Here is a 27,333-nt window from a genome sequence, read left to right as displayed (position 1 = left end):
TTCCTGAATGACGTGGATTTTCCACCAATTTCTTCTGATAAGCCTACCCAACACTCACAACTCATTTTCCTCCATTCAACCTCGAAAAAGAGTCAGAGTAAAGCTGTATACAATGACGTCCCTGTTATCATCCACTTTGAGTCTCATAAGGCTCAACACGAGTCGTATTCAAGTACAAGATATCTATCGGAACTGTGTAGCTTCTTCCTCCCGAACTGCGTCATCATGGGTAGGGTTGGATTCACTCAAATCTCCCAAAGGTGCAAATGTCCCGGTGAGTCACATTCACCACCACCCCTCTTTCCCTCCTAGTCTTGTTCATATCATCTTCTTCGCAATAAAAGGATCTATCTGATACTGTGGTACTATAAGACGTGTGTCACACGTACAAACGACGGGAAAAGGACAAGAGGGAAACGAATGTCATACAAAAAAAATCTAAACTGAACTAACTTTAAGAACACACGGTACGGTAGAGGACAAGGTTCTACAAAAGGTGGAACTTCAGGTAGAGGTCATAAAGGTCAAAAAGCGAGATCGGGGAATGGAAAACCTAACGCAAGGTTTGAAGGTGGACAAACACCTTTACATCGTTTATTCCCTAAGAGAGGTTTTGTAAATTTGTGAGTTTGTCTCATATATCCTTCCCACTATTCCAACTCTCTCTCTCTCTCTCTCTCTCTCTCTCTCTCTCTCTCTCTCTCTCTCTCTCTCTCTCTCTCTCTCTCTCTGTCATGACTTATTTCATATCCAATATCATCTCATGACATCCCCTTCTTAGATCCTCACTCGTGGACCGTTTCAAAAGCAATCCTGTCTCCTGGCACCTTCTATGTTTAAGGAATGAACCGATCTTTATCTAACAAAAAGCACCGCCAAAACTTTCGCTCCCCTCAATATCCCAAAACTACAAGAATGGCTTCTCCTCGGTAGATTAGATCCTTCTAAAACAATAACAACCCATCATTTAGTCCGTACCAACGCAGTACATGGATTATCACATTGTTCAGGTATAAAATTACTAGGAACTCCTGATCCTACTCTTCCTCTCCCTCCACTAGATTTGGAATTGGGAAGGTTTAGCACTTCCGCAGCTGAAGCCATAATGAATGCTGGAGGGAAAGTGAAAGCTGTTTATCATAATCGTTTAGCTTTGAGACAAGAGGTATGGCCGGAGAAATTCGAAGGGAGAAGAGTTAAGAATGCTTTACCTGTGAGAAAAGCTGATATCGGTATGTGCTCTCTTTTCCTCATTTCATCGTCCCACATTATTTTCTCGAAGAGAATGATCAGAGATGGAACGTAATTTTCGAAGGGGGCTTTGGTGGTGAAGGTTTATTTTGTCGTCTTATAGGTCTGGTCGTGAAGTAAAGATGAATGGAAGACTAGGGATAAACAAGAAAAAATGAATTGGGATCACTAATATGATAGAGTATTATTCGAATCCGAAGAAACACGGTTATCTAGTAACTCCGTCCACTCCTTCAAAGCAGACACAAGTGGTATGATAAAATTCTATTCTTTTATATGAAATGCATACCTCTTCGATGATCGATGAAAGATGTGCATTTATCCATTCAAGTTTCACTCTGGTCTGGTACATGTGATAGTTCCTCAATTATGTTTCGTACAAAATTTGACATACGTTTCATGAATATTCATCTAGGATCTTATCTATGACGACCATCCTCCCTTCGATCGGAATAAGCATCCAGACTCTTCAAACTCTTCTCTTGCCGTTCCAACTCCCATCTTCCCTCACGCCAATCATCTCTATCCGCTCTAGCCCGGGAAGTCTCTCGACCATTTCTCATGTCTCTATCTCTATCTCGATCATTATCTCGTCCTCTACCTCCATCTTTTCCTATTTTCTCTCTACCCTCTGACAAATCTCGATGGTCATCCTTGTACTCGCTCCTATGCCCCTCTCTGCTCTCGTTTCTGTCGTATTCATCTCTACTTCTTCTCCCAGGGGACATCTCCCTATTTCTTCCCTCATCTCCATGTCTACTTCTTCTACTCTCTTTCCGTCTCAACGATTCTTTGGCATCTTTACTCCCACCCATCTTCTCTTTCTCTCTGGCCTCCTTCTTCGCCCTTTTGGCAGCTTTTCGAGCTCGACGCTCTTCTTTATCCTCTCCCTCTCGCTCGCGTTTCCCTTTGATCCGTTTTTGTTTCTTCTCCGCTCGGAGGTATGCTGCCATAGGATCTTCTAGGTCGATTTCATCTGCAGGGTCGGATTCTTCGGAAGAGTCTGAATCTGTTGGTCAGCGCAACCTCCACGCATAGGAGGAAAGCGACGGGATGGAGTCACGACGAACCGTGGTGTTCCAGGATGGCAGAGTTGTTCGTGTTGAAGCTCAGACAGGAAGACTGAAGCGGAGAGAAGAATGGTGAAGGGGGAGGGGAAGGTTGATGCTGGCAAAGGCGAAATGAGGTGAGATTGTATATGTTAAGATAATCGAAAATCTCAAACGAATCTAGAAAGTTGGGGATGTTATGGACATTGAAACACAGAAGACTACAGGTGGAGAGACCTCACTCACCCTCCAACAAAGGTGGCATAGCGTTATAAGTCGGGTTCTCAGGTTCCACATGTTCACCTTTTTCGTTCTTTGTGCCTGCTTGTTTGTAGCTTTTGCAGTGGTCGACCTTCGAAGATCAGCTTTCTTTTCACCATCCTGATACTGTCAGACCCAATCTGGAGATGCAGATTAAGACGAGCAGAGTGACATTCGCGGTCGTTCCCAAAACCCAAAGAGCGAGGGAGGGAGGATCAGGATATGTTCATCTACAATAGAGAAGTAGACAAAAGTAATGAAGAAGATTATATGAGAACACTCACCCTAATAGTCCTCCCTAATATCTGCGCTCCATTCATATTATCCACCGCTAAAACAGTACTCCTCTGATCTTCATACATCAAGAACCCAAAACCTCTCGTTTTACCAGTTTCTTTATCCCGAGGAAGGTTTATATCTACCACTTCGCCCCATTGTGAGAAAACTATGATTACATCCCCTTCCGTCATTTCGTAACTCAAGCCACCTATGAACACGTAGGCGGAGTCTGTTTATGAGTTTCATGCTCACCGCAACTCAACTAAGTCATTAGGGTTTATCTATGGGATCCAAGTTTGTAGTACAAAGTGGGTAAGATCAAATTGTAGGACAGGCCGCGTATGTGGTGATATGATTTTGTAGAGAACCCACCCTTGTATTCATCATGCCAAGAACCCTTGACTCCCAATTCCAACTCTCTTAGGTTTATACGTTCAATCTCTTTTATAGTACTGATATGAGCTTGACCTTTGGTTCGAGTTCAGGACTGCTCACTTCATTTGGAATGTCTGCTGTTCGAGTTAATTGACGGATAGGTAAGTGACCTAGCCCAAACTTACAGGAGATTTTGCTTCCGTTCTCACCTACTTACCTTGGACCAAGAGCAAGCGTTACTACTTATGCTTTGCATCCATCTCACCAGAGTAGCTTACTAGTACGACGTATCATGGTACCGGAAGTAAGTACTGCCCATGGCCTTACTGATGTGGAGATACTTCTCTGCCACGTGCCGCAGATCCGTAGAGACGAAGTCATGAACCATGGTAAGCTACTAACTCCAGGTGATAGCATTTGGCCTCCGAATGGCCCTAAGCTAGAGCAAAGAGGACACAGGAAAGGCCGAAAGGTCGCTTCATCCACTCACTCATCACTTACTTACTCGAAGCGGCTACGACTGAGTAATTCTCACATTTCCTTTGATGCTTCTAACATGATCGGAATTTGAATAAACGACAGAGCCTTCTAACAGTACTTAAGACTGTCCAACTAAGTTTTATCTTAGGTCCCCCAAAATAACCCCCCCCCCCCCCCCACACACACACACACACCACACCACCACCACCCCTCCACGTACTCTCTTTGTTCACTATTCTAACCTTGTCGACATCCCAGTTCATACGAATCCATCAAAGATTATCATGACCGAAGTAAATCTCACTCCTGTCGCATCTGACCCTCGTGGAAAAACTTCACTTCGCGACCTCGCTCATACAATCGCTAAGAAGAATACTGGATTGGATCTTACTTTCCTAAGGGATTGGGTAGAGACTTCTAGAAGTCCTGAATACTTGCCCCCTATTCCAACAACTTTCTCCAATCCGCTCGAGCAGGGTGAAGACAGAGAGTTTCTGACCGTCTTCGCTCCGGGAGTATCCCAAGATCTATGGAATGACGCTGATCAAGTTCTTCAAAAACATCCAATTGATCCCACGACACATACAAATCTATGGAACGAAGATTTGTATGAAATGTTAGAAATCCATAATGAAGCAAGTAAGATGATGAGATTACTTAACTCGGGAGTGTTAAGAGAGTATTTTAAACGGAATTCCTCGAACGCTCACCCCTTTGAAGGTCTAGGATCATTGACAGTGGAAAAGGTGCCAGGGCCTTTTCGGGGTTATCGAGTCATATATGATCGTGACGGTTTCTGTCACTCATTGACGCATTGCTCATTCACTAAGACGTCCAGTTTCCATACGTCCAGGCTTTCCGACTCGACCAAGGACGAGTGGGTGTATCAACAAACTCAGAAATCCGGTCAAATTGTATCTTTGGAATATAGGGGAAAACATCGATCGGTACTTTATTCTTTTGACCCCTTGAGAAGCAGTTTATCTTTGTCTGTCTCTGACACTGCGCATGGGCCAAGACGTCATTATGATGCCAAGGTTGACGGCAAGGAAAAAGGGGCGACGTCGACCCGTAAGTAAACATCTGACTCACGGACGCTTTCTTTGAAGGATGATACGTCAAATGGTGATACGATAATCAGTGTGATTGAAGAAAGAAACCGCCTAACTCGGTATATCAGTATTGAACGGAAAGCAGACGGTAGTGTCGTAGCTTTGGGAGGAGCCTAAATCGAAGAAAAGGACCGTGTTTGATGTGAAATGAAGGTGGATGCGAATTATCTGAGAGAATGCATGGTCAGGGAGCCCGACTACCAATATTCCCTCCTCCGCGCCCTTTTGGCCCTGTGTAGACGTTTTCGGAATCCCCAACTGGTCTCTTGCTCCTCCATCTCTGATCGTTTGTTTTTGGATTGTTCCGTGGTGAGTGGGGCGACACGGGAGATGAGGTACCATTGGTCTTTTTGTATTCCGAGGCTATTTTGTCAACTCCATCCTCGTTACTCTTATACTACCTTGCATGATGAACGTCATCTCGCAAATTATATCTTACTGTGGCATTCCTTGTCGTTACTGGGAAGTGAACGAAGGAGGATGATAAGGCATACTGGGCAAGAAGAAGGAAGACACACCTCTGGCCAATCTCTTTCCTCGAAAAACCCACCCCTCTCATCTTCATCATTTTGTCCTTCATCTCCGCACTCCAATCCAACGCATCGGACCCCTCGTATTTCCTTTCACGTCGCCTAGGTGCTCCTTCTTGTCCTGTCAGACGCACACTCTCGCCCCCTATCCATCTCAACAAACTAGGAACTGATCCGGTGGTGTAGGTGGGTGCGGAAGGTGGAGGGGAGTGATGGAGAGTGAGAGGTGTTCCGACAAGAGGGACTGATCGAGTTCTGGACACAGAGTCGGTGGGGTTGATATGTGGTTTGCTCGTTCCCGATGTCGGGAGGGGAAGTTTGGGTGTGTGAGGAGAGGGGAGATGGGGTAAACGGGATGGTCTGGCGTGATGCATGACGTTTCGGGATAAAACAGGTGTCCGAGGAATATTTGTGGTGATATTGAAGAGGGACATGTCAAGAAGGAGGGCGACGAGGATGCTAGCAACCCGTCTAGATGTCGAAGTTGTATGTATTGGCAGTCAAGGGAGCAAGGGAGAAGAAGGGGGGAAGGACGAAACTGGTCAGCCTGACAATGGCATTTGGAGGAAGTTTGTGAGTGTGGCTGACATTGTGTCTCGGATCTCGGAAAAGATGCATGAAACTTTTCCAGCCATTTCTTCTCTTCTCTTTCTCAAAGTGACATATCCCACCTCTCCTGCCATTTCTCTCCATTCCCTATTATCCTTACTTGCCATTAACCATGATCATCACTGACGCTACGGGCTACGGCTGAGTACTGCGCTGACACTACTAACTCGCCAACCCTCAATCTTTCATCTCCCTTCCATCCCTTCTTTTCCCTCCTCTTCATCTTTCCTCGGCCAGTCCGCAACTTTTCAGTCGCCAGTCGACATCCTCTCTTTTCTCTTTCATTCCTTGACATCTTCTTCTTCCTCTTCTATCTCCTTGATATCTTCCAGTAAGATATTCGAGGTTTGCCCTGGTGGCAATCGACTTATAATCCTTTTCTATATATATAATACTCACAACCCCTCTTAGAATAGAATCCAACTTACCATGTTATTCCCCTCTACTCTCCCTCTCCTTCTAGCAAGTACAGCACTCGCTTTCCCTAATGCTAAACGGCATCGATCCAATTTCAAACGTATCTATCGTCAACGAGACGATCCTGAACCTGTGATCACAGCAGCACCTTCAACATCAACATTCACCGGAATACCCGTGGCCACCTCAACACCGCCCGTTAGCGCTTACGGACTTTCTCCTTTCGCAGGAACGAATTCTACCGGTCCGGAAACATCTAATTCTACCAATGTGGGTAAAAACCCGGAAGACGCAGATCCGGGAGGTATCAGTAATTCGAGTGTGTCGGCGTTATTGGCAAGCACGTCGGTTTTCAATACTTTCACCTATTCGGACTATACGCCAGCGACGACGGCTGCATCGGCGGTGGTCACGGGTGGAAGTGGAAATGGGAATGAAGATGATGGTACGGATGATGAGAGTGATTATGGTAGTGAAGGTGATGATGATGAGGATGGCACGAATCAAGATGGTGGAGGTACTGGGAATAGTAATACTAGCTCTAGTGGGGTCGACGGGACTGCAGGATCAGGAGGGAATGGCCAGAATGGTGGAACGAGTTCCAGTGGAATGGTCAATGGAGGAAATTATGATTCTCTCGGAGGAGCTTTGGAAAGTTATATCGACAATGCGTTAGAAAACGCTTTACCTACCTTGACTGTGGAGGTGATTTTAGTACCTACCAAGGTGAGTTATTTACAAGAGGAATTGTCTTTTCTGTCATGAGCGATTGGGCACTCCCTTACTTTCCATCTCCAAAACACAACATCTTTCTAGAGATGTTCAACACACGGCAGGGGAATGAGAAAAATACACGAGTTCTCTCGCTGACTCTCAGGAACCAGATGGGCATTGGGACTACGTCTACCATCTGGGATCCGACGGAACCGTTACCTCTTCACCCACTTTCATCCCTTCTTTGGCGTCTCCGACTTCAGCATCGTTTACGGCAAACATCGCCTCTTCCCTCGCACCTGTATCTTCCACGCCGGTGGTCTCCTCCGCATATACACCCTCGACCTCGACAGCCAGCTCTACTTTAAGTACCTCGGGCAGTTCGTCACAGACAATCCCCTCCAGCAGCTCCTCAGTCTCAAACACTGGGTCGAGCGCTGGGGATACCAATTCGGGAAATTCTGGGTCTAACGGATCGAATTACTCAGGAGGGGCGATAACGACCACGGCTGATTTATCCGGGGCAACCTCGACTGCGGGTGCGGTATCGACTTCTGGTTCATCTGGGTCATCTGGTACTTCGGGAACATCTTCTAGCTCCTCGGGTACTTCTGGATCTTCCTCAAGCAACTCTGGATCATCTGGGTCTTCCGGATCTTCCTCAAGCAATTCAGGGTCTTCCGGTCCATCTGACTCATCCTCCGCTGCGTCCGGTATCACTGGATCAGCCAACTCAAGTTCATCCTCCAATACATCCAACTCGTCCGACCCAGCTTCTCTCAGTGGATCATCTGATCCCACCTCTGATTCTGGGACTGATACCGGTGCCACCTCATCGTACACCGGTCCAGTAGGTCACGGGTTTGGACATACTGGAAGTTCATCCACACCGGATAATACCACAGTCACTCCTTCCTCTTCAGCGGGACAAGGATCGTCTAACCCTTATTTGGTCAGTGCAAGTAATGTTCATGTACCAACTCCTGGACCTACTTCATCGAGTGATTCTTCTTCTGGTTCTTCATCCTCAGACCCTTCTTCATCCGATTCGTCTTCAAGTGATTCTTCATCGGACGACTCGTCTTCGGTCGATCCGACATCGGGTAATTACTCGAATGACTCTTCATCAGCTATAACATCATCACCTTCTCCCACTGATCCCGCCGGTGTGTCTAGTGCCTCTCCATTACCTTCTGGAGGATACGGTGATGGGATAGGATCAAACTCTACGAATCTCTCCCCTCAACCTTCCGGTACCTATGGCGACGGTATTGGCTCTGGATCTAATTCAAGTTCGAATGGGAATGGAACAAATATCGGTTTTGGTTCTGGTGCAAATGAAACAATGACAGCGACTGCAACAATCTCATCAACAATTTCGTCAAGTAGTAGCACCTCGTCCGATTTTACATCAGTGACAAGTAGTGCTCCTAATGTATCCGTTGATCCAACATCTTCTATCTCTGTCAATTCTTCATTTTCATCATCATCAACTCAAACATCAACTTCAATAATCGATCCAACTTCAGTAGGAGGTTCAACACATGGTTATCCACCATGGTATAATCATAATTCTTCATCTTCCGATAATTCTTCAAGCGTATCTTCAAGTGGGTTGATGTCAATGAGTATGCCTTTAGCTTCAAGTGCATCGATGACTATGTCCTCGGTAATCTCGTCAATCACATCAGCACCTGGTTCTTTTATATCGGAAAATGATTCTGGGGTAGAAACTGTTTATACGACAGATTGGACAACTGTTAATTTAACTTTAACCTCAAGTTATACTTCTTCTTCTTCATTATCGATTTTCCCAACTTCTATCTCTATCTCTTCTTCAATTCCTTCTTTTAGTTCCTCTTCCCTTTCTTCTGACATTACTTCGACCATCCTCCCTTCTTCCACCCTCCCCTCTCCATCAAGCTCTTTCGAAACTAGCTCTTCGACCCTCCCCTCCTCCTCAAGTATCATCGAAATCAGTTCTTCTACTCTCCCCTCTTCAAGCTCAATCGAAACCAACTCCTCAAGCCCCATCTCAACCAGCTCCAGCTCTTCAAGCCCCACATCCACCTCGATGTCAGTAGCGTCGAGCATTAGCTCCGCACCATCGAGTTTCGACCCCACCATCACCTCCTCCCCCATTTCGGCATCGACGGACGAAGTGACAACTACCATCACAGCTTCGGCCAGTATATCCGGTGTAGAATATTGTAAGAGGGGTGAAGAAGAGTATGAGGTAGTTTGGGTTGACGAAAGTGAGATTGAACCTGATTGGGAGATTTTGGTATGATCTGGGATACGAGGATCAGCGCTTGGTTTGAGAAGTAAGTGAGGATGATGGAGAATCAATTTTTGGTCTAACCTTGGAAATGGGTAGGTATCAAGAACAACAGAAAAGAAAAGATTTCAGGATGAGAGTTGGGAATTTAAGGATCGTCAGAAAATAGGAGAAGATGGATGGACCAGGTGTCCTTGGATTTTGAATTTGCTGGGGAAAGGAAGTGAGGTTGGTTGGTTGGACAATTTGGTACGTAGGAGTTCTTTTGATAGTATATGCATGGCGCAGAGCGCAAGATTTATCGATTAATTTCATTCATCTGACCTCACACCTATCCTCTAGTTCTCTCAAGGTCAACACAGGATCTCAACCCTCATCTTGTGAGTCTGCACAAACAAACCTAGGTTCCATCCGTTATGTAAGTAACTCTTTGTCTTTTGACGTGTTCTGCATATGTATTGGAAAGAGAATGAAAGTAGAGATCAAGTTGATCAAGACAAGATGCATTCCTAGTCTTCAGCTAACCCAATTTGATCCAACAGACAAAGCAACGAATCGTGTTGTGAGTATCACTTCGTATCGACATTTACTTTCTTTTTTCTTTTTTGATATTTTCACCCCCCCCCCCCCCCCCCCTTCATTTGTTCTGATCGTCACAGTCCCCAACCCACACTTCCACTTTTATCGCCATACCAACCCGGAGATACCGCTGCGTCACGATGTTTCCACATCTTGAATCTTACGAATCAGCCGAATCGAAAAGATATACCACAACATCAAGAAATCTTTCTTTACTCACTCATTCTTCTCCTTCCCCTCGTACGAAATCATAAGCATTTTGGAACATCCTAAACCAAGGTCCTCTTCTTTCTCTCCTTTCCTCTCCACTTTCTACTTTCCCGACGTTTGCCTTTGATCCATACGAACCTTCGTTTTCCCCAACGGTCGTTTGGGGACCATACAAGTTTTCAGGATACCAACTGTTACTTCCCAACATGACCACCCTTTCCGGATGAGGCATGATAGCTAAAACCCTTCCGTCTTTGTTAATCACACCTGCTATTCCTCCAGGACTACCATTTGGGTTTGCGGGATATTTCTCCGTTATTTCTCCATTCGAGGTCATGTATCTAGCTACGATCAAATGATCACGTTCCAACCCTTGTAGAGAGCCTGTACGAACGAAAGAAGCTCTACCTTCTCCGTGTGCTACTGCCACAGGAAGGAGAGAATTGTTCATTTGTTTGAAAAATACCGATTTTGGTTTACTCCCCGTCTTGACATTGGATTTGATAGGTTCGGTGTCGATGATAGCAGAAGTGGCGGTAGGCGAAGGCGATGTAGAAGTAGTCGGAGGAGAAGGATCGGTCGAAGAAGTATTTCCGGCGGAAGAAGATGGTTCTGAAATCCCAACCAAAGTCACTCTAGCTTCAAACCTTTCACTTTTATTCTTCTTAAATTCCGGCCAATCTTCCGCACCAGGTATTATCTCTTTTATTTGAGAAAAGAATTGACAACCATTACAAACACCCAAAGCGAAAGTTTTCTCATTCTTAAAGTAACGACTAAACTCTCCTCTTGCTCTTTCGTTTAACAAAACGGATTTAGCCCAACCATTTCCAGCACCTAAAACATCACCATAAGAAAATCCACCACATGCCGCTAATCCTGAAAAAGCATCAAGAGATAATCGACCTGAAAGTATATCGGACATATGAACATCTATCGAATCGAAACCAGCAGCATGAAAAGCGTATGCCATTTCCACATGACCGTTGACACCTTGTTCCCTCAATATCGCAACTTTGGGAGGAATAGATAATTTCATATCTGATTTGATAAAAGGTGAAGGTAAGAAATCGAAAGGGATTCGATATGTTATTCCTGGATCTTCATCATTGAGTATTGAATCGTATTCTTCTTTAGCACAAATAGGATCGTCACGGATCGATTGAAGTTTATACGACGTTTCAGCCCAAAGACTTTGTAATTCCCCTCGAGTTGATGTGTAAATAGCTTCGGATCGATGGATGAAAGTTAAAGATTGATCTTCTTTCGGTAGAACTTTAGCGATAACATGAATATGTTGAGTTGGGAAAGAAGATTTGATAAAAGAATCCGTTACTAATGATAATTCAGAAGTACGAACTTGAAATACAGCTCCTAGTTCTTCATTAAACAAAGAAGCGATTGGATCTCCTTGTCCACCTGATGCGATCGCATCAAGAGAGATTTCTAATCCTGCACGACCAGCGAAAGACATTTCGACTAAAGTAGTGAGTAATCCACCATCTGATCGATCATGATAAGCTAAGATGGTATTGGATTCTTTTAGAATTCGACAAGTCGTAAAAAACGCTTTGAGATCAGATGCCATTTCAACATCTGGACTTTCCGAACCGAGTTGTTTGAAAACTTGAGCTAAAGCACTACCACCTAATCGTTGTTTTCCTCTAGCTAAATCGACAAATACAAGTACGGTAGGTCCTACATCGGTTCGTAATTGAGGTGTCCAAGTTTTATCCACATTATCCGAAGGAGCGAATGCTGTAACTATGAGTGATAATGGAGCTATCACTTCTTTTTGTTTTTCTCTCTCTGTCCAACGCATAGACATTGACATTGAATCTTTTCCTACTGGTACACCTACACCTAAAGCAGGACAAAGTTCCATACCGACAGCATGAACAGCTTCGTATAATTTCGCTCCTTCTCCTTCGTGTGAAGCGGCAGACATCCAATTGGCAGATAATTTCACTTTGCTTATACTTTCGATGGATGCAGCTGCCAAGTTGGTGAGAGCTTCTCCTATCGCCATACGAGCAGAAGCACCAGCATTGATCAATGCCAAAGGGGTACGTTCACCCATTGCCATTGCTTCTCCGACGATAACGTCGAAACCATATGATGCACGAGTGACAGCGACGTCGGCTACGGGTACTTGCCAAGGTCCTACCATCTGATCACGTGCGACCAGACCGGTGATACTACGGTCGCCGATGGTAATGAGAAAACTTTTCGATCCGACGCTTGGTAGACGAAGCACTCGGTTGATTGTTTCAGCGAGGAGAGACGTGGTGGGTGCACCCTTGTAGGTTGGTAGGTAGGTGAAAAGAGAGGGATCGAACGGTTCTCGAGGGGGAGTGGAAGTGATGGCGTGACGATGCATTCTTGGTGGTTTACCAAATAAGACAGACATTGGAATATCGATAGGGTTTTCACCCAGAAATCGATCAGTCACTACTAATCTATCTTCGGCCGTGGCTGTACCGACCACAGAGTAAGGACATCGTTCTCTCTTGGCTATCTCTTCGAAGATTGATAGATTTTCAGGCGACACCGCAAGCACATACCTCTCTTGTGACTCGTTACACCATATCTCCATCGGCGACATTCCAGGATCATCCACCAACACATCCCTTATCTCAAAAACAGCTCCTAACCCAGAATCATGTACTAATTCCGGAAGGGCATTAGACAATCCACCAGCACCGACATCATGAATAGATTGGATAGGATTACCCACCACATCCCCTCGGTTGACACAAGCATCAATCACCTGCTGACATCTCCGTTGCATCTCCGGATTATCCCTCTGCACAGATGCGAAGTCGAGATCGGCTGAACTCGCACCGCTAGCCATGGAGCTCGCCGCACCCCCACCGAGACCAATCAACATCCCTGGACCACCTAACACGATCACCTTCGCCCCTGCAGTAATCTTATCCTTCCGGGCAAAGCTAGGACGGACGTTGCCCAGCCCTCCGGCAATCATGATCGGTTTGTGATAACCTCTCCACTCGGCTCCGTTTGCGGTGGGCGTTGACATGAGGAATGTGCGGAAGTAACCTCCTAGCGCTGGTCGACCAAATTCATTGTTGAATGCGGCTGCTCCGAGAGGAGCTTCAAGCATGATATCCAAAGCGGAAGCGATATGTGATGGTTTGCCAATGTCCGATTCCCAAGGTTGAGTGAAGCCGGGGATAAGAAGATCCGATGTGGTGTATCCTGACAAACCAGCTTTAGGCTTCGATCCTCTACCCGTAGCTCCTTCATCTCGAATCTCGCCACCTGATCCCGTCGCCGCACCGGGGAAAGGTGATACCGCAGTGGGATGGTTATGTGTTTCGACCTTGATGAGGATGGGCATATCCTCCTCGTTTTTGCCATATAAACCTTCGTTTTCAACAGCGAACCGAGGGGCTTTGTAACCTTGCATGACAGCTGCGTTATCCTCATATGCTGACAGAGTACCGAGTGAAGAAATGATCTTTTCAGTGTTCCTGATCATTCCGAACAAACTGTGATCTTGTTCTTTACCGTCCACAGTCCACTTGGCATTAAAGATTTTATGTCGGCAATGCTCAGAATTGACTTGAGCAAACATGAAAAGCTCGGCGTCGGTGGGATTCCTTCCAGCCGTAGTGAATGATTCGACCAGGTATGGTATCTCAGCATCTGATAAGGCTAGACCAAGTCGGGCGTTAGCTTCTCCTAGAAGAGCGATCGGGTCCTCGGCACCGATGATAGGGACGGTCACCAATGCGTTCGGTCTCGGAGGTGTAGGCGGAAAGATGACGTCGGAGGGGGGAAGGGAGGTATGGACCAGTTGAGTCATACGATCATGAATGAGATGAAGGAGAGGCGAGAGGTTCGGTAAAATGATGGGAGCTGAGGAAGTGAAGATGTAAAGTGTACCCCGTTCTATTCGCGAGACGTAATCAGCCAGACGACATAGTTTGGCAATGTCGGTAGCTTTGGAAGACCAAGGAGAGATGGTTCCTGCTCGAGGGAGAACGTAGAGGACGAGAGTCGTCTTGTCGGGTGAGGGCATACCAGAGGAGATCCATGACGATGTAGTAGACAGCCGATCGTCATCTCCATAACTCAAGAGGGATTCGAGGATCTTGCGCTGGGGAGTGTCATCCTTTGCTAGTGCGACGGAGGCTTCGGAGCTGGTAGCAGCGACGAGATGGAGATGAACGGCATCCAGAGAGATGAGATTGGGCAAAGTGGCCTGGAAAGTGGAGAGAAGGGTGGACCGGCGGGTAGCTGAGAGGGCGGAGCTGCCTGGTGACACGAGCATGACTGGGGGTCAGCTCTGGACATCCTCTTGACGACGAACGTCTCTCACCTGTGATCTCGCTCTTTATGTTGGTCTCTGTCTATGCCGTCGTCGTCGCTATCGGTACCGTCGTCGTCGTCGTCGTCGTCGTCGTCGTCGTTGACTTGTACAAAGTTGACGCGATTGAGTGGGACTTGGTGTAAGTGAGAGGAAAACCTGCAAGTCACGTGACGGTGCCACGTTGCAGCGCACGCGCCCTTGAGTCTGCGACTGACTGACTCTACTAAGTTTACTTACTTTTGCTGAATTGACATCTCGTCATAGGGACAGCGGTACTCTGGTACTCTGGCACTCTGGCACTCTGGCACTCTGGACGGGTAAGTCATCACTAAGAGCGACAGACACAAGATGAATTACCTCAAATCAATCACCACCACCGTCCTCAACTCGACCGGCGTCGCTTTTCCCTTTTCCATCGGCGAGCGAATACCGGGTATAGATCCAGCCAACACCATATGGGATATCAGAGAGGGCGTCAGGAGGGTGAGTATCTCTAGTCCCCTGTCCTATCCGATCAGCAAAGGTCTGATGTTGACACGCAGGACGACGCGACTCCTCTTACGCTCTTCATATTTGACTCCACTCTCCCACCCCTTCAACCGGGCAACAAAGACAGACGGACACTCATGCAGCTCGCCAGGAACGCATTGAAGAAACTGAGGACTATACGTCATCCTGACGTGTAAGACGATACTCCTGTGTCTGATATGAGCTGACGAATAGATTGAAGTACGTCGATTCAGTCGAAACGGACACCCATGTCTACATAGCCACAGAACGAGTACGACCTTTGGAAGCGGTTTTCCGAGATTGGGAGACCGGTGGCACTCTGACAAGTTCATCCTCGTCAAAAGGGAAGGCAAGAGAAGATTGGATAGGATGGGGTGTCAAGAGCATAGCCGTGGGTAATGTCCTTCGAATCGCCTGATGAGCTAAATGAGACCAGACAGCAACAGCATTTCTTAATTCTCCACCTTTATCACTTCATCATTCTTACCTCATCCCATCATCCGTTTTTATCACTCCGTCGATGGAGTGGAGGTTAGGGGGTTTTGATCTGCTCACTACGAGAGACGATCCCGCCGGAGTCTTGTGGGGTTTAGGAGGTGTAGCTCCTGGCGGTGCTGGAGAGAGATGTGGACCAGAAGTGAGAAAAGGTGGATGGGGTGTTTTAAGAGAGTGGGTTCCAAATGATTTTTTTATTCATGTCCGAAGACTGAAAGAGTAGTACGGATCCAGCTCAAGCAGACACGTATCTTCTAGCATTACTACTATTCTCTCTATATAACCCCTCCTCACCACTCCCTTCACTGACCTCGCAACCGTCCTCTTCTTCCTCTGGAGCTCTCCCAAAAGTTCTCTTCCCATCATGGAGAAGAATGCTCAGTCCGAATCCCCGTACTCGATTATTGACGACGTCCTTCGTCGCCGAAGCTTCTCTCACCGGATTCTGGACCAACAACCCCTTGGCATCTTTAGTGGAGGGATTGGATGGATTCGAACTTTTGTCAGAAGGCGATAAACTTGGTCTTTTACGTACTATCAAAGATGCCGTTTCCTCTGGTACTATCCCCGCTCCTTTTTTGTTGTATCGAGTTCTACCTTCTCTCCTCCATTCCTTGTCCCTCCCTGCCGCACCGAGCGGGGCAATGTTACCTTTGGTACTGGACCTTGGTAGGCTGGTTCCTCCTGCAGATTACGGCAAACTTGTCCTCGAACCTGTGGTGAGACTATACGCCAGTCCAGATAGAGGAACACGAATGGCATTACTAGACGGTTTAGAACAATATGCGGATAAATTGGATGCCAAGACCGTGCAAGATAAAATATGGCCTCATCTTGTGAGTTTCGTCTATAGTCTACGTATCACAGAGCTGATGAGGTCAGATTACCGGCTTTGCAGATACCGTCCCTGTTATCAGAGAAGCCACCGTTAAGGCTATATATCCTCTTGCTTCAAAGGTGAGATCATGCTTTCCGCTTCTGTCCGATTCCTCTCTCCCCTCCTCTCGACCCGAGATTCTCACATGACCCTCAGGATGACTTCCTCTGCAGTGTCACATCTATGAATATCAACCTTCCGATGAGAGCTAAAGGTTCAGCTATCAGACAGAATGATGAACAACGATCTTCTCAGACTACTTGCTCGGATGCAAAGCGACACCGAACCGTCTATCCGGACCAATACCTGTATCCTGCTCGGTCGTCTCGCCCCGAATTTAGGACCAAACACAAAGAAGAAAGTTCTCGTACCCGCATTCGCCAGAAGTTTGAAGGATCCTTTCGTTCATGCCAGAGTGGCTGGGTTAATGGCTCTCATGGCCACTGTTGAGCTGTTTGATAAGGATGATCTGGCAGGAAAGGTGATACCGAACATGGCGTTTACTTTGGTGGATAGAGAAAAGTTAGTAAGAGTGTACGTGGTGGGATATCAGCTGATAGTGTCAGGTTGGTACGAGAACAAGCATTCAAAGCTATGAACATGTTTGTCAAGCGACTCGAGGGAATCGTGGCGACGATGGTATGTTCACCTATATTTTTCTTCTTCCTACAACTCACCTCAATCGGCGTTCAATGCATCTCTCACAAGTACCAAACATATTCAAGTCTCATACATTTCTATCTCCATGACTTCATACTAACCCCCAGCCCGATACTGTGGAAGAACGCTCCCCGAACCTAGGCCCAATAACGACTACTTCACCCTCTAACTCATCTACGAATCAAGCAGGTTTAGTAAATTCCGCAGCTGGTGCTGCTGGTGCATTAGCAGGTTGGGCAATAGCATCATTAGGTAAACAACTCTCATCAAATGAACAACATTCTTCACTATCCGCTTCATCAGGAGCGACATTAGCTCCTCCTTCATCATCCGTCACTCCGAATGGTTCTTCCTTTAGTACTCCCGCAACCTCCCCAAGACTCAGCACGGATTCTGGGATATTCGATCGAAGATCGACAACGACCAAATTACCAGGTGTAAAGGTGGCACCTCCTGTGGTCAGATCCAACTTGGGTGTCGGTGGATCAGGCTTAGGTATGAAATTAGGAGGTGGGAAGAAGATGAAAGATGGAGGTTTGGAAGAAGTCTTAGCGGATGAATGGGATGATGGAGATGGTAGTGTTGAGAATGCTTGGGGAGATGATTTAATTGATGTTAATGCTGATGCTGATGATTGGGGTGAGTCAGAGTTTTCACTTCGTCTTGGATTTCCTTTACGATTCCTCTGTTGATTACTTTTGCCCGACATTACCTTCTCTCCGCTGAACTTCTTTATCAATATTTGATCTCAACGTACCTTCCTGGTCTCCTTCGCTTTCCTTGCCTCGTAGAATCTTTGGTCTCTTGTACCCTCTTACGACCACATGGTCTGCTCATTTGATTCTATCTTCTCTCCGCTTGACTGTATCCTCTCTGTGGGTGTAAACATATTCATTTATAATGGATGTTTTTCACGTGAACTCATTTCTCGCAATGCGTCTCAGTGATTCTCCATGAGCCATCCGAAAGAACGATACGTGTCTGACATACCAACACCATCCATGTCATTTTTCTTGTCTAACTCTCAGCGGCCTTCGAATCAGCTCCTCAAACAGTAGAAGTCCCACCACCTCAATCATACTATATAACCCCCGCCACACCTTCCAAACCTACAACAACAACAACCAAACCATCACTTCAAACCAGTCCTCCAAAACTTCCCAATCCCCCGTCGAGTGTGAAAGTAACAACATCCATTCAGTCCAATCTTAATCCGACCTCATCCCAGTCTAAGTCTATCAACACCTCGAAAACATCAACACCTATCCAATCCGACGCAAAAACACATTCCGATTCAAAAATGCCATCCAACACAAAAACACAATTACCCATCCAAATGAATCAACCTCAACGTGATGTAAAGTCACCCATTTCCACAGTGAATGAAGATGATTCTTCTCATACGAATCTAGCAACTATGAGTAAAGAAGAGAAAGAGAAAGAAATGAGTAGAAGGAGAGAAGAACGAAAAGCTAGAATAGCAGCTATGAAAGAAGGAAAGAAAAAGTAATTTCTTCAACTCCTCAGTACCAGTGTTTACTTTGTATGCATTTTTACTCTTTCTCCTCTTTTCTTTTCCTCTTCATTGTAGTTATCATACACCTGTGTCGGGTTTTGGAACCATCATCTCTTGAATCTCACTTTAGCTACTTCACTCTTGATGAGAGTATATACCATTACTTACTACTTAACAATTCCACATCTTCCACAGTGATATTATGTGATAATGGTGTGAGAGTCAGGGCAAATCAATCTCTCAAAAGGACAACATCTTTGGAATATCTCGAAAAGAGTTTATACCAGTACAAGTGGAGTTCATAAAAGAGTAAGAGTAAGAGTAGACTACTCAATAAAGTCAAGTGAGAGAGGTACCGTAATAAATACAAACTAACACTAACCCTTTATGCATGCAAATACAACTTGACAAAGATGTATACAAACTCCAAAACAAATTTCCTATCTCTCATTCTACTCATACTCGTAAGTCAACAAATCTAAAGTGATCTCCATGATTAATTCGTGAATTGATATAGTTACAAAGACAAAGACAGCGATTGATATAGATTCCAATGTTGTAAATTAAATGTTGAATGGGACACTTGGATCAGCTTGCCAATCAAAACTACCACCTGCTATTTGATTCCACATTTGTCCTATTCCCATTGGTTGTGAACCGACATTCGTTCCTCCAGTGCCTCCAGTTCCTCTACCACCACCACCACCACCTCCTCCTCCTCCTCCTCCACCACTTACCCCTCCTCCTGCAGCTACTCCGCCACCACCACCACCACCACCTACAGCCCCTTGTGTCGCGCCTCCCGTGACTGATGCTCTTGCCTGTCCCCCAGATCCAGAACCAGCCGTAGGACCTTGAGTATTAGATGATTCCACGTTATTCCCACCAGAACCAAAATACCACGATTGATTTTGACCTTGTGGTGAAACACCCTGTCCCTGTCCCTGTCCTTGTCCTTGTCCTGCCGTCACACTAGTCGGTGTAGTTTGAGTACTTTGAAAATAAGCAGAAGCAGGTGTCATACCCGTTTCCCTTATGAAATTATTGTTCATAGCAGACCAAAGTGAAGCTGTATCACCTGCGAAACCTTGTAATAGATTCAAACCATCAAAAGCCACATCTTGAAGATCAAAACCTTCCATTCCTACTCCTACTCCCACATTTGGTCCAAAACCAGAACCCATAGGATGATTATGGTTAGTCAAGATATTTGACATTGTCGAAATTCCAGTAAAAGGATAAGATAAATCAGGTGTATATGTCATTGGTGATGTTCTTAACCATTGTATATTACCTTGTCTTATCGTGTTTGAAGAAGTTGGTCTAGGTGTCATTGTTTGATGAACAGGAATAGAATAATCACTTGAAGTTGATTGTGGACGTGAAATACCACTTTGATTAGGAAGAGAAGTACGTGTATCAGAAGTTGCGTATCTTTGAGAATGATCAAGTTTAAGTCTTTTATCTCTGGAATTCCATTCGGTTGAAGTTGGATGATGTGATTTAGGTGGGACGGAAGCAGGTTTGATGGGTATGTTTGAATTTGGAGAGGAAGATTTACGTTTACGACTAGTGTTTGATTGAGGAGGTGGAAGTAAAATTTGATTTCGATTAGGATATTGTGGTTGAGGTTGATGTGGTTGCGTTTGTGTTTGTGTTTGATCTTGTTCCGTTTCTGACTTTGAGTTTGACTTTGATTTTGAATTTGGTTTGTTTACGGAATTTGAATTGAGATTGGTTGGATTTAGAGGTGATGATTTTGGTCCAGGAGCGGTTTTACCAACTACTACTTCTTTCGCTCTTTGTTCCACATCACCTAATAATTCTCTCAACTTTTTACTCCCAGGCCAAACCGGTTCCAAAGCTAACAAACATCGTCGGGCAGATTCCACATGTCCGTCGACCGCATCGAAGATCATTTGGTCACGAGCTTGAACTTCACACAATAACAGGATAACAGCTGATGACCAGAGGAATTGACAGAAGAGAGCTAGGTGGTGAGAAGGGGGAACGACGACACGAGCTTGAGCAGCGACGTGAATGAATGAACGTGCTGCTTCGACACAATGAGAGATGGAAAGGGAAGAAGGTGGAGGAGCGGGACGTGGAAAGGCCGGATTGGGAGGGAGGAAATTACGATGAAGAGTAATGAGAACTGCGAAATACGAATTGGACAGGACAGCTGAGACGATTTGAACTGTAGGGGAGGAGGAAGAGGGTTCTTTGTATTTGGCGGGCTAAGGTCAGATCAAGTCATAAGACACTAAAGAAGACCCCTCTTTTCTCAAGAAAGAGCCCAAAGAGATGTGTGAGGAAAGTGTCGAGGGGGAAAGTATGACCAATAGGATGAGGGTTCTACTCACCACATCATGTCCCAACCAATCCCTTATCTGCTTGTCCAGCTTGTTGATACTAGCCTGCTGGCTAGCCGCCCAAGAAGGATCCACGATAGATCTCCCATTCGACGGACGATACAAAACTTGTGCAACTTTACCGGCGATCTTACAAAGCTTGGTCAATGCGATGAAACCACTCATCACCCCATCTTCGGGTTCTTCGACATGAGCCGGCGAAGAGAGATGTTGGGTGTTGAGTCGGTCCAGTGCAGCGTCGTCAAGTTCGGAAGGGTAAGGAACATCGATATCGAGGTCATCGACTCCGAGCGGACGACCGAGAGCTATTGAGACCATACTGGGGGATGAGCCCACCTTTCTCAGTCACAGTTGCAGCTCGAACGCCTTTCAAAAAGGGCCATTCGTGTGTGTCAAGAGACATCAGAGAGGCGGAAGGCAGCTCAATTCTCGTCAAGGTACGGGCAAGAATGTCTGTTGTGGATCTGAGCGGAAGCAGAGATGTATCACATTGAGGATTGAGCAGAGAATGAACGAAAAAGACCGACTCACCGGTCAAGTCCATAGATAGCCCACCAACACCTAGAGCGTATTTGCTTTTCTTCAAAACTCAGTGTAGAGCGTACCATCGAGCGCTGATACCGTCAGCTACGTCAGGTATGGCTCGGTAGCTAGCACTCACATGTAAGCCCAAGTCCTGAGCGACCCTCATGGCCTGACCGGCGAGCAACCATGACATGGGCATGGCATTGACACTGGCCTGGAATGCCGCCATCAGGGTGAGACATTGTACTTGATGGATGGTGACGTCTTTGAGCGATGTATAATGAAGTATCTGGGCACTGCATGTCAACGCTGCTGGCATGCTGACTATAATTTTCCTCCCGGTGTCGATATCGAAAAACACACGTTGACAGGGAAACGGGCTGATGAATCCAATGGATTGTCGTGAAGGAGAAGGGTATGCGGCGAAGAGATGACGTGGACAAGTCAAAATGAACGACTCACCGTTCATACCATATAACACCAGCTTCGGCTTCACCAGGTAACGTATTCCCCTCGACTGAATTGGGCCTTCTCGTCTCGGAAAGCTTGGCTTTCTCTCTCTGCCAAGCGGCGTTGGCTCGGAGGACTCTATCGCCTAAAGAGAATATGGCAAAGACTACCGATACGAACTGAAATCAGTGTATGCAACTTCGCTCACGACCGTACCTACAGATGCCCCGTCGATTGTCCGATAGAAGGAAACGGATTTTGCTTGATTGTGAATATGAAACGTTGGCGACTTACCCCTCTGTCAGAAAACTCTGGGACACCCTCTCTTCTCCGTCTCATCAGACCCTCATATTCTTCCCTGAAAACATGTTCCAACACGACCGGTAAAACCGGATGTACCTCCCTGAAGAATGCATTTACCATCTTCTCTCCTTCTTCCGGCAGGGGATACTGAACTTCATCTACGCTCGGCAAAGCTACCACCACTCCTGCCCCTGCCACCGGACCGAAAAGAGGGTTCGTCTCTTCGTCCGTATGTTCCAATGGTGATGCCAAATCATGTGGTAGAGATTTATGTGTCTTATGAGATATTGTAGATCCTGGTCTGTTGATATTCATTCCTCTTGGCGAAAGTGGGTTTGGATGGAATGATCCCAACAGGGATAAAGTATTGGAAGAACCTATCCAACGATAATTTCCTCTTTCATCTTGTGTTAACTCTCCATCTTCCCCATCCCCTTCGTCTGAAGCTAGACCATTCATATCGTCTAACATCGGTTTTCCGTCTTCTCCTTCCAACCTGTCTATCGAGTTCGTATGATCGAAGTTGTTCGTACGGTTGATAGTATTCACAAGGTTTGAATGATTCTGTGGATGGGGAGATTGAGACAGATGTCCTCTTTCATATGCTTCCACAAGAGGTCCAAGTCTTCCACCAAGATTCTCAAGAGCTTGTACTCTAGTTTCAAGATTTTGAACGTATTGTCTACTATACGCCGCTCTATCTCTCGTAGGGGGGTATATGCATTCCCCTCCACTTTGTAGACATTGAGAACAAGGCCCAAACCCTGGTCCACCCTCGATTCCCATGGTATTCGTAGCTGGACCAGGAAGACATTTGATCTTTTTTACTCGACAGCTTTTACATGCTGCATAAGTTCGGGTTTTCGTATTGTCTGACGAATCGAATCCCATGGCGGAAGAAGGACGAGGACCATGATGAGGACCTGCAGAGTGAGGAATGGGAAGAGGAGGAGCAGTGTGAGGTGGAAGAGGATGTGAGGAGAGTCTAGGTCGAGGTTTCTTAGGTGCTGGAGTGGTGCCGGTCGCACCGGACATGATGAGAGATAAGTAGGAAGATGGATCAAGAGCGAGTCAGATTCAAGCTGTCTGTGTGAGATTGTCTTTGTCTTGAAAAGAAGAGAATTCACGTCGATGGCATTTCGGAATGGAAGACTTGAAGATGTGAAAGCCAAGGAATGAGACGAGAAAGGTCCGAGTTTGATGGGAGTAGAGTAAGAACCGACAGCGGTTAGATCCAAGGGTGAAGAGGTATCCAAGGAAGGATGATTCGGGGGTAGGTGGATGGTCGAGGAATGAAAGCGAAAGGGCGGTATTAAAGAGGATATTGAAATAGATTGATAAAGTATAGCGTCTAGAAGCGGCAGGCGGTGTAAGGTAAAAGAGGAAGGGAGTGGAGTTTGAATTGAAATGACGGTGGGTATGGTGGAAAGTACAAGTAAGTAGTAGTAGTGAAGGGTGAGAATGACGGTACTTATAGATGGATGGATGAGCGGAGAAAGATGAATGAGATGATCAAAGGAGAGTCTTCTTTCACTAGATTCACTGACGTCGGTGGTCATACTACTTTGGTATCACTGGGTCATCTCCGGCGGTGGTCCATGGTACATGGTGCATAGTGAAGGCGGTGATGATGATGGTGATGGGGGGAAGGGGAATGAAGTACTTAGAGGGGAGACAAGAGACAGGTGATTGACAACGAGATGTGAACACCTAACCACTTCAACTTTGTCACTTTACCCATATCACTATCTTGCTTTACTTCTGCACTTGTTTCCCCCCCTATCATCCAAAAGACGGTAACAAGATCATGCTGTATGATGACAAGACTATGCACAACATCCAACGGGGTCGATGATTACTTACTCAAGATAGCTACTACCTACAGGCCGACTCCTCCTCATCCCCTTCCACCATCCTCAAAACCTCGTACCCTTCTCGACTCTCTACACGTCTCTCCACTCGCAGAAACGGCGACAGCAAGAACGGAGCTATCGCACACCCCACCAAGGTCATCCATGAAATCTGTCTACCCATGGTGCCAGCTGGGAATTTGGTGGACAAAGAGAACATACCCCCGGATATGGCAGGTCCAAAAGCTCGTCCGGAAGCCTGATCGTCATTCCACATCGGGTCATTGACGATTATCAAAAGATCGCAGCGCTCAGAGGCCGGAAAGGGTATATGGAAGGGAGAAGGGAAAGGACGTACTCCTGCTATCAGACTGATGGCGCTTCCTGTCGCTATAAGATCGGGATGCGTGTCGAAAACATTCATGGTGAGGATTTCGCACATCCTGCAGGAGTTAGTTTTTTCATGGAATCAACCTCCTTACGGCCCAAGTGATCAAGTGCTCGATTTACCACTGGTTAAGTTGACTGATCATGACTGAGATGTCACTGGACGCTGTTGGCACTGAGATGCAGATCGCAGAACTCCCCAAGAGGAACGGGCGGGAAGCGGGAGAAGGGCCGACACCGTTGAGTACATCGGGATAATGGACGATTGACATGTCATGTCCATCAAGTGACGAGGGGAGATAGGACAGAAGGGAAGGACAAGAAAAAAAAAGAAACTCACGGCCATCCCATCTCCCCCACTACCTTTAATGACCCCTGTAAGATCACAGCCACCCACATCCATCCCCTACTACGGGTCGCAAACCATTGTGAAACGGGTATCGTCAACCCGATCAATATCCATACGACAAAAACCAGCTGCAAAGATCTGACGGGTCCCAAACGTCGTTTGAGAGGTGGAAGGATGAAAGGCGTGAAACAGATGTAGCCGAAAGCGGTGATAGAGTAGATCAGACCTATGATGTCGACCTGTACGTGAGTGTTGGACGTTGTTGTGAGTCTGCAACTGTCCTTCATAGACGTATTCCTCGCCCATCCAAGTTCTAACAAGTATCAAATACCTTTGCTTAAGGAAATCGGAAATCTCAAAAAAGTGAACACGAGGGACGGATTGGGGGAGGGGAATGTTTAGTCGTATGAATGACTGACAGGTAGACCCAGACCGCCATATTCTACATCAGTATACGTGTAAACGGCGAAGATACCTTCAAAGGCGAAATGCGCTAATCATCATCAGCACGTCAAAAAATTCCCCATAACCTCAAAGAATCATCTCGTATGGTCACATCGTGGTCGATTTGTATGGACGTTTACAATTGAAGTCGAGTAATTCGAATTTCAAACACACTCAGAGGTTTATTTAGGGAGGATTGTGACCTGTAGGGGAATAGGGAGAGAAAGAAAGATATTGACTAAGTTGAAAGAAACAAAATATGATTGTGACTAAAACGAAGTTAGGTAGTTTGAAGACTTCCATCACATTCGTTTCATTTTGAGGTCTGTCCTTCTTTCCCTTTTGACGTAGAGCAGCAGGTCTTGTCTGTCTCTGTTAACTAAAATTTCAATTTGTATGACGTAGACTAACTTCGATAACGTAGAGATGACCAACGATCAAAGCCAACAAGGTACTGAAGTCAGTTTGGAGAGCTATCACCTCTCATTCATGTCTCTTTTGTAAATGGGATCATAGTGCTGTCATTTGAGTCAATATTATTCGAAAAAGAGGTCCGAAAGCAGGGACACGGTGAATGGGGATGAAGTGAGAAGGATAAGGAAATGAGAAGAAAAGTAATTCAAGACAATCATGAATACTACTCACAGTCCTCCATTAACGCAACAAGGTAAAGCGTATGGCCATCTCCTCCAAAATTCATTATTCCCACCTAAGAATCCTGGAAGACGACCGAATGGATGTGTCAATTCTCCGCCTATCAAAGTACCTATAGTATAACCCGTGGCGAAAGAAGGGGAATGAACAGCGAATATCGCATCTCTATTATATGGTGTGGATATCTCAGAAGCTAGGAGTTTGTTCAACAATCCTGACGGATTCAGGCCGACTGAAAGTGTGAGCAAAGATTCGTTTTTTCTTCTTCTCCAATCATCTTTCGACATCACTCAAATGAAAAAAACCTTTGTCAATTTGATCCTATCATACTATCCATTCATCTATATCACCGTAGCAAATCTGGACTTGAGAGTCTATAGAGTCCGAGTACAAGTACTCTTAATTGTCTTAAAAAGAAAATATGATGAGAAGCGGACGAATAAGGAAAAAAAACTCACGAACACCTCTCCAAAAAATCAAACTCCAAACTCCTTCGGAAAATCCAACCATAACTACCACCCACATCGTCCCTCCTAAACCAATCATCAAACAAGGTTTCCTACCATATTTATCAGCCATTTTAGCCCATGAAGTAGCTCCAGCAGCTTCGACCAACATCATAACTCCTTCGGCCACACCGGCGTAAAAACCTACTCTCTCACGGGGTACCGAGAAAGATGTTATCATATCTGTCACAAAGGGGAAAATGACAGAGTAGGCCGATGATTCTGCTACACGTAGGAATAAGATAGGAAGGAGTAATTTCCATGGTATAGATGTTGATTGAGTGTCTTTACTCCCTCTTCCCTCCCTGTCCTCTTCTGCTTTTTCTTCATCCTCTTCTGCTTCCCCGTCATTATCATCGTTACACTTGAGTTTCTTCAACTGAGTCGTATCCTGTTCATTTCGCTTGAAGATGATAGACGTATCTATCTCACCTAAGGGGATGTCGTGAAGATTGGACGGCTGAGCTGCAAGTGTATTTGAGTGAGAGGGAGATATTGGCGAGTTGGTTTCGGTCAGTTTAAGAAATGACGATGAATATGACTTGATTGATTGAGATGGAAGAATCGGTATATGTGAAGATGTATGGGAAGAAGGATCGAGTTGGTCGTCATCAGGAAGAATAGGAGGAATACCTTGATCGAAACGTTTACTGGTCGGTGTGAGAGGTAAGTAAATATTCCCAATTTCTTTCCTCTTCGATAACATTTTCTTCACTTTGTCTCTTTACTCTTTACTTCTCCTTGGTCAAATTTGAATCACACCGTATATTTTTCCAAGCTTTCCTTTCCTTCTTATTCAAACCAAATCTTGAACTTATTCACTCTGGTCCAAGATCACAAATCTGAGTTGAGATTTTCTGAAATCCAGTTCTGATCTTACTGAACTTCAAAATATTTGACGTTATAATTTATATCTCCAATAGGCGAGGAAATTTTCTTTCAATATCGTTTATTC

General features: G+C 45.7%; 9 protein-coding genes across 9 annotated transcripts; 4 read left to right on the top strand and 5 right to left on the bottom strand.

Moving 5' to 3' along the window:
• Positions 1–95: 95 nt before the first annotated feature.
• Positions 96–1,509, top strand: TREMEDRAFT_72704 (uncharacterized protein; the record flags this gene model as incomplete). Its single annotated transcript, XM_007002067.1, has 4 exons — positions 96–274; positions 460–623; positions 871–1,232; positions 1,432–1,509. The coding sequence occupies exons 1-4, from the start codon at positions 113–115 to the stop codon at positions 1,506–1,508; spliced, it is 765 nt and encodes a 254-aa protein (XP_007002129.1). The 5' UTR covers positions 96–112.
• Positions 1,510–2,625: 1,116 nt separating this feature from the next.
• TREMEDRAFT_24060 (uncharacterized protein) lies at positions 2,626–3,294 on the bottom strand (the record flags this gene model as incomplete). The annotated part of the gene is made up of 3 exons (XM_007000410.1): positions 2,626–2,652; positions 2,846–3,069; positions 3,213–3,294. Coding segments are annotated over 3 exons (333 nt in total), but the record flags the coding sequence as incomplete, so codon positions are not given.
• A 685-nt stretch (positions 3,295–3,979) lies between these two features.
• On the top strand, positions 3,980–4,924 carry TREMEDRAFT_58425 (uncharacterized protein; the record flags this gene model as incomplete). The annotated part of the gene is made up of 2 exons (XM_007001202.1): positions 3,980–4,766; positions 4,890–4,924. 2 exons carry the CDS (start codon positions 3,980–3,982, stop codon positions 4,922–4,924), a joined length of 822 nt encoding a protein of 273 aa, XP_007001264.1.
• Positions 4,925–4,966: 42 nt separating this feature from the next.
• TREMEDRAFT_72703 (uncharacterized protein) lies at positions 4,967–5,809 on the bottom strand. Its single transcript, XM_007002066.1, has 2 exons — positions 5,326–5,809; positions 4,967–5,170 (listed from the first exon to the last, which is right to left on the bottom strand). Exons 1-2 carry the CDS (start codon positions 5,769–5,771, stop codon positions 5,005–5,007), a joined length of 612 nt encoding a protein of 203 aa, XP_007002128.1. The 5' UTR covers positions 5,772–5,809; the 3' UTR covers positions 4,967–5,004.
• A 360-nt stretch (positions 5,810–6,169) lies between these two features.
• On the top strand, positions 6,170–7,575 carry TREMEDRAFT_55857 (uncharacterized protein; the record flags this gene model as incomplete). Its single annotated transcript, XM_007000990.1, has 2 exons — positions 6,170–7,089; positions 7,241–7,575. Coding segments are annotated over exons 1-2 (1,049 nt in total), but the record flags the coding sequence as incomplete, so codon positions are not given.
• Positions 7,576–9,844: 2,269 nt separating this feature from the next.
• On the bottom strand, positions 9,845–14,584 carry TREMEDRAFT_70660 (uncharacterized protein). Its single transcript, XM_007001945.1, has 3 exons — positions 14,490–14,584; positions 10,155–14,443; positions 9,845–10,093 (listed from the first exon to the last, which is right to left on the bottom strand). The coding sequence occupies exon 2, from the start codon at positions 14,439–14,441 to the stop codon at positions 10,155–10,157; it is 4,287 nt and encodes a 1,428-aa protein (XP_007002007.1). The 5' UTR covers positions 14,442–14,443; positions 14,490–14,584; the 3' UTR covers positions 9,845–10,093.
• A 244-nt stretch (positions 14,585–14,828) lies between these two features.
• Positions 14,829–17,163, top strand: TREMEDRAFT_26372 (uncharacterized protein; the record flags this gene model as incomplete). The annotated part of the gene is made up of 8 exons (XM_007000693.1): positions 14,829–14,963; positions 15,023–15,162; positions 15,204–15,385; positions 15,431–15,659; positions 15,709–16,321; positions 16,368–16,442; positions 16,583–16,884; positions 16,929–17,163. 8 exons carry the CDS (start codon positions 14,829–14,831, stop codon positions 17,161–17,163), a joined length of 1,911 nt encoding a protein of 636 aa, XP_007000755.1.
• Positions 17,164–19,101: 1,938 nt separating this feature from the next.
• On the bottom strand, positions 19,102–23,223 carry TREMEDRAFT_24812 (uncharacterized protein; the record flags this gene model as incomplete). Its single annotated transcript, XM_007000486.1, has 8 exons — positions 19,102–19,277; positions 19,392–19,673; positions 19,953–20,775; positions 20,902–21,229; positions 21,442–21,524; positions 21,572–21,731; positions 21,898–22,064; positions 22,180–23,223. 8 exons carry the CDS (start codon positions 23,221–23,223, stop codon positions 19,102–19,104), a joined length of 3,063 nt encoding a protein of 1,020 aa, XP_007000548.1.
• Positions 23,224–24,063: 840 nt separating this feature from the next.
• TREMEDRAFT_58419 (uncharacterized protein) lies at positions 24,064–27,084 on the bottom strand (the record flags this gene model as incomplete). The annotated part of the gene is made up of 8 exons (XM_007001201.1): positions 24,064–24,297; positions 24,397–24,481; positions 24,766–25,013; positions 25,194–25,267; positions 25,458–25,584; positions 25,630–25,672; positions 25,864–26,104; positions 26,331–27,084. 8 exons carry the CDS (start codon positions 27,082–27,084, stop codon positions 24,064–24,066), a joined length of 1,806 nt encoding a protein of 601 aa, XP_007001263.1.
• Between the last annotated feature and the right edge of the window lie 249 nt (positions 27,085–27,333).

The sequence above is a fragment of the Tremella mesenterica genome (genome assembly GCF_000271645.1).
Source record: "Tremella mesenterica DSM 1558 unplaced genomic scaffold TREMEscaffold_1, whole genome shotgun sequence".
In the NCBI taxonomy this organism is placed as follows: domain Eukaryota; kingdom Fungi; phylum Basidiomycota; class Tremellomycetes; order Tremellales; family Tremellaceae; genus Tremella; species Tremella mesenterica.
This window is presented reverse-complemented; position numbering and strand designations above follow the sequence as displayed.

Excerpts from the sequence above, each read along its gene's own strand:
- TREMEDRAFT_70660 (XM_007001945.1), bottom strand. The coding sequence starts at position 14,441 with ATGCTCGTGTCACCAGGCAGCTCCGCCCTCTCAGCTACCCGCCGGTCC.
- TREMEDRAFT_72703 (XM_007002066.1), bottom strand. The coding sequence starts at position 5,771 with ATGTCCCTCTTCAATATCACCACAAATATTCCTCGGACACCTGTTTTA. Across the intron at positions 5,171-5,325 it reads AGGAAAGAGATTGGCCAGAG|CCTCGGAATACAAAAAGACC; the intron begins GTGTGTCTTCCT and ends TTGACAAAATAG.